This window comes from Zerene cesonia, chromosome 11 (genome assembly GCF_012273895.1).
Source record: "Zerene cesonia ecotype Mississippi chromosome 11, Zerene_cesonia_1.1, whole genome shotgun sequence".
NCBI classification, from domain to species: domain Eukaryota; kingdom Metazoa; phylum Arthropoda; class Insecta; order Lepidoptera; family Pieridae; genus Zerene; species Zerene cesonia.
This window is the reverse complement of record NC_052112.1, coordinates 4690813-4697026: the sequence shown is the minus strand read 5'-3', so window position 1 is coordinate 4697026 and position 6214 is coordinate 4690813. Positions and strand designations below refer to the sequence as shown.

The 6214-nt window shown below is 32.6% G+C and overlaps 1 protein-coding gene across 1 annotated transcript; it reads left to right on the top strand.

Annotated features, from left to right (window-relative positions):
- The first annotated feature begins 1199 nt into the window (after window positions 1–1199).
- LOC119830177 lies at window positions 1200–4713 on the top strand. Its single transcript, XM_038353091.1, has 4 exons — window positions 1200–1369; window positions 2088–2193; window positions 2963–3146; window positions 3823–4713. The coding sequence occupies exons 1-4, from the start codon at window positions 1219–1221 to the stop codon at window positions 3925–3927; spliced, it is 546 nt and encodes a 181-aa protein (XP_038209019.1). The 5' UTR covers window positions 1200–1218; the 3' UTR covers window positions 3928–4713.
- The last annotated feature ends 1501 nt before the right edge of the window (window positions 4714–6214 follow it).

Here is a 6214-nt window from a genome sequence, read left to right as displayed (position 1 = left end):
CACAATCTTTATAATTTCATAATCAGTCCTCAGTATCCGTTTAATATTTGTTACGATTGGAATAAAACAATAGTTTACAACTGAAGAACATTCTTTACAGAAAGATTTTCAAGAACATATAAAATAAAATAAAAAATTTCTAAAAGCCAATCCAATCAATTTAATTCTAAAGAAACTCGTAATTTCATAAAAATCTGTTCATAAAACAAAAAGAAACACTTCAACGAACTAAACCTGCGGCTTATCAAAACTTTATCTACTTCAAATAACATAGCTACTAGAGATATTTCGAAATGAAATACCAATCATGTCTAGCCGATAGCTGAAAAGTAGACAACCTAAATTTTCAATTTCGGACGAAGCTCTCGTGATCCTCATCCATCAGTGATTCGAACTTCGAACGCGATGCAGAAATATTGAACCGAGTATTTTCTTCAAAAGATTTTACGTTGGTATTTGCAAGACGAAATTAAAATTGAAACGTGTAAATTTCTCATATGTAGGTAAACGTTATAGGGTAAACAGGTAGAAGTATTCGAATGTTGTCAATACTGTATGAGAAGGACGATGAGACGGTACATACCTACATTGTTGCTTGAAAAAGTAATTGGGTAAAAAGTATTCCTACGAATATAATATGAATATTTATAGATTTTTGCACCTCGAACCGTCGGTCCTACTTACTTCGATTCCTCTTGGGTCGGGTAACGAAGGTTTTAAAAGAACAAAGTGTGCACAGAAAACCTTTTATATTATACCAGATTTTGCATATGACGAGGTAATTTTAATTATTTATATTCTATGCTACTATGACAACAAATTATGGTAATAAATACACTAATATTCTGAATGTTAAATAAAGTCCTGTGGGCTAGAAATAGGTATACGTGAAACGACTGATCTATTAATATATCATGTACCTATACATTTATTTACGAAGTCAATATGAAACTGAATGTTATACAAATTCTGAAAGCTGGCTGTATTCGTACGTTTAATATTCTTGCCATAAGAAATAGCTAATTGACAGAAGCATAAATTTAAATCACCTTTCATTATAAATTAAGACACCCTATACCTACATTTTGCATTCAACCATTCAGCAACTTTATGCCAATTTTTTTACAAGTTAAAAAATTAATACTCTAAGGTTTTTATTTTTTTTTAATTAAAACACTTATCATATCTATATTATAAACATAGCTATGTTTCAGTATTATGACACGTGCAAGTATGGCAAACACGCTGACCAGTTTGAACCAATTTAGCAACAACTCAACTCCAACTACGAGCACAACGGCAAGCAATGTCATTACAGTTGCTAAATCAACGCATAATAAACGCCCGCCCATCATCATTTACCCCACCGGTAAGTCGCAAATTATTCGTTCGGTTGCCACGACCCGCATACAATCAATAAACGCTGACGACATACTTTTACAACCCCCAAATGATACGAAAGGAAAAACTGGATGTCTTCTATATATTAAATTTATAATTAAAGTCGAGCCTACATAAATTTTACAAGAAAATGTTTCTGTTGACAACAGCAAAGCAATTGCAGCATTTCCTACTTCGGAGAAATGTCATTTATGTACGAGACAATCCAATCTTACATGAAAAGTGTACGCATAGTTATTTCTTTAATCATGCTCCATAATGTACCAATGAGCCTTAAGATTTCTACGATTCCAAAATATGTATACATTTTAACAAAGAGCTAGGCTATTAATTATGAAACAATTGTACGTGCCAGACGCAACGAATAACTGCGTGTTTTACGGTACATTTATCTGACAATACCAAAAATTTTAAGCACGTTCTATATACATAACTGTTAGCACAGTAAAAATAGTCCAACTTTTTAAAACAACATAAATTGTAGTGCGCGATTTATCTCGTAGAGCTATTCCAATAAAAATATTTGGCCGGATCGCCACTAGACTCTAACTCTAACATCATACGGCGATCCCAAACGTTTATTATTTCTTACTATCCTTTGTTATGTGGCTAAGCCCTGATTTCTTTGTGTCCAATACATTCTTTGATCAAAGGTGCTAATAAATAACTTGTATCTATTGTTTCAGTAACACCGGAGTCTATAGTTATCCCTATTGTATCGTGTATTTTTGGCTTTCCACTGCTAGCTTTGACTGTGATATGCTGCTTACGACGAAGAGCTAAGCTTGCCAGGTAGGTTTTATAATGTAATATTAACGATGCCTGGGAAATAATGCCCATTTTAATCATATTAACCTCCCAGCAGGGTATGCCTTGCAGGCCTATCATAATTGAAAAAATTCCAAAAACACCGATTAAATGTTTTAATAAGTACTAGTCTTCGGTACTTTGTTTTTGAGTATTGTTCGATAAAATGAACATTAATTGTACAAAACATAAATGTTACTTAGTATCTTGGGCGTCTTTAGACATAGTCACGTTCAAATGGGCCGGCATTACAAAGTGGACGGGTGATAAATCTCGTGTGGGTAGCGGAAGCCTTTCCACCTGCGTCCACATTGACATTTGGCACTTTCCCATATCTATTTCATGTCATTTTACGGAAGGGTAACCATATCTATACGCCGTGTCAGCAGACTTTCAATGTCCAATGTATTGTTTTGGAATCAATGGAGACTGCGTGTTTACAGTATTCCTTGAGGAAAAGACTGATTTTTCCTTGTTGTTATTATTCGACGACTAATTTGCTTATAAAATAACGCACGGATCTTTTATAAATATTTCATGAAAAATTGTAAATCAAACGGTAAGTTTTTAGAAATTATGAACATTTTATATATTTAAAACACGATTAACTGGGTACAATCATCCCTTGAAAGGGTCGCTGGAAAGTATTTTATACGTTTGGATAGATAATATGAATAGATAATAAGTTACAATATTAACCTGAAAGCTAACATGACAAATGGTAAAGAATTAAATAAACTTATTTCATTTTCAGAGAACGGGCACGTCGACGTAACTGTGAGTTGGACCGTGGGGAATTATCAGTGGTGCGTCTGTCTCCGGTAAAGAGCAGGCCCAGGGCCGTGAGCCTGGTGAGGTCTCCCAGGCCACCACCCACACTCGAGCTGGACACAGTATTGGAGGAACGCTCCGATCCTGAACAAACAACGCTATCACAAGTAAGAGAAGTGAATTTTCCTTTCTATTCAATAAGAAATTGGCCGTAGATTACATACAAATACTTATCTGTACTTAAAAATTCACATAGTAAAAATCAACATATATTCAGTTTAAAACACAGAAGCTTAGCTACAAAATTCAAATTGATAACAACGTAGATAGAATAGTCAGTTTATAAAACAATAAATTACCTAATGAAAATATTATTTGCTTATTTAAGCGCTACGTTGTAATATATAACAATATAAAAAGAATAAATACATATATAAGTGCGAAAACTACTTACAGGCTAACACCACATGCTATACAAAAAAGAACGGTTTAGAAAAGTAATTATAATTCTCAAACACACAATTTGAAAAATAAGAATATACATGTAAGCAATTTATTAATGGAAAACTTTTAAGTAATACACTTATATTAGAATGTTTGTGGTCCCTAATGTCTCGTTCCTATTATTAAAAGCAATTTGTTAAGCGTAGTCATGGGTAAACGTTCAAAAAGTATAGAATTTATTTCATTTAAAATTTTGCAATCCATTAAAAACTTCTTTTAAATCTAACCTAACCTAACCTAACTAAATATTTAATGTATCGGCCGGTTAAATGTCAAACTGTTATCCTTGAATGCAAATGGTGATGAATATAATACAATATAATATCAAAATTGTTTTAGGTGGAAATAACGCCAGATCGCGAAGTGGGGACTATTTTGTTCAGTGCAATAGGCGCTGTAGGTACGGCTGCTGTGACCGCTGCGGCCTGCGCTCGAGACAGCTAGCGGCGCGGCTCAGCGCAGCTCGGCGCCCGATCGCCGCTCTGGGCCGCGCTGACCAGCCAACCCCTCGACGACGATATCGATGACGTCAACGACACGGACAGCTAGCAGGCGATCGACGACCGCTCTATCACCGATATAGGGGAGCACATGAAATTGTTCTTGGACATTCCATTACGATTCTAAATTCAAAGGGTCATTGGAGCAATTATTTGTAGATATTTGATATTCGTCAGTGTAGAATAATGAGTGTGTTCTTACAATTAAGGATAAAGCTTAACGTATACCATATTAGAATAAAAAGCTGTTTATACCTAATATGTATTATCTATCTACCTTCACTAAGGAAACATAAGTCCAAAACAACGTAAATTAAATGACTTAGATATATTGTCAATAAATTTTTAAACATAAAAAGCTTCATATCAAGTAGATATTTACAATGTTAATCTTCTGCACAATGAGGAACAATTATTTACTACGTAAGTAAAAGGTCGCTTTGTTTGTAATAAATAAGTACATGTTCAATAAAATGTATAAATTTATTATATTTATACAAAATGGATCCACAAATTAGATTATTTAGGAAATTGCCTTTTAAACTTAGAAAAGTAGAACTTATAATTGTATCATTGTAGTACGAGTATAATAATTAATTGTTACTAGGTGAAATTCCTATAGTTTTATTTAATTTTCACATAATGTAAAGTGTGAGTCAAAATTATGGTGATGTTATTTAAAACGAAACAATTAAAGGAATTAAGTTATGCAATTAAATGTTTTGGCTTCAATTAAATTCTTTTTATTTTATTCTTTAAACCGATAAATTTACAGTTGTATGGATTAATGTAGGTTATATACTAAACAATGTCAATAAGAATATTCATGAAGATAAAGCAGTCCCTGATAAACCGTCACTGGTCATTTTATTTTATTTCAATTAGAATTTGTGTCCTATATAAAGTGTTAAAGAACTTTTCATGCATCCATACATTCAATTCAGAGTACGGGAGGAGGTTGTTCTTTGCCTCGGAAACCAAATAAAGCTATTGACTCAGGGACTGTGGTCACGTTGCAACGTCTGCGAACATCGGAATACGAGAGTAATGTAAGAGGGAGGGCAAGTGCTTTTGCTTGTTTTAAAATAAGATATTAAAATTTGGGAGTAAATAAACGTTAGGAAACGTGTAAAAGGGTTATTCGGGAAAAAAGGTGCTAGTTCGTTAGTAAATTGAAATTCTGCAATTCGATTTGGTGTCGGTAAAGGTTACATTCTACATTTTCCTACATTTGTTGTGCACATGTGTAGAGTGAAAGATGTAATTATTTGCATTTTGAGATATTCTTCGTTTACATAGATGTCCACAGTACATGGACTTAGCATAATTGTTTCATATTCAAATTAATCAACGTGTAGGTATGCCCTAGATACATGCAGAGGCAGGTGTAAAGTATACCTCTATATAGTTTATAAGTATTACCGTATTTATTTATTCTTTATTGCACTTATTTAACAGTCGAGAAAAAGAAAAGAGACAAGACAATAGGCGATCTTATTGTTTAGAGCGATTTCTTCCAGACAACCTCGGGTACAATAGATGATGATGATGTTTATGATTATAGTCTGAAACTTTGATTGATTTATAATATTTTGTGATTCAGTTTTAGTGAGTTTTTTTGATATCAGATATATGCAATGATTGAAACACTATCAATATAGTAAAAATATTTTTGACAAACAAATATTGCATGCATGTGCCGGCATGGTCTTTTTTATACTGATAATTTATTGTTGTTCTTTTTACCTTTTGGTGATATGTACTATAAAGAATAAATAAATAAATATTCGAGGAATATAAAAATATTTAGGAATTATTTAACATCAACTGAGAATGTAAAACAATTAAATATTGAAATATTGTTACTCATATATAATGAAATATTGTTACTCAGTATAACTTACATAACAAAAATATTTAATTTATTCATTTATTTATTATTTATGAGATTTGATCAGTTTATACACCCACTACGTCATAATCGTCTCATTTCGTGTTAGTTCACGAGTTCTCGTAAGTTGTGTTTATTTGTATAAATGGTTTAAATTCCGTGTCCGAAAATTATATAGAAGATACAGCTAATTGGAAAACCCAAATTCTTGGCAGATGTCGAACAAACTTAGCAATAGTTCCAGTTTAGAACAGTAATTTAGTTTAATTTATTAAGAATTGAGATGCTTTTTGAAGCTAGCTAGTTGAGCATAGAGACAACTTGAGCGATCGAAATATAT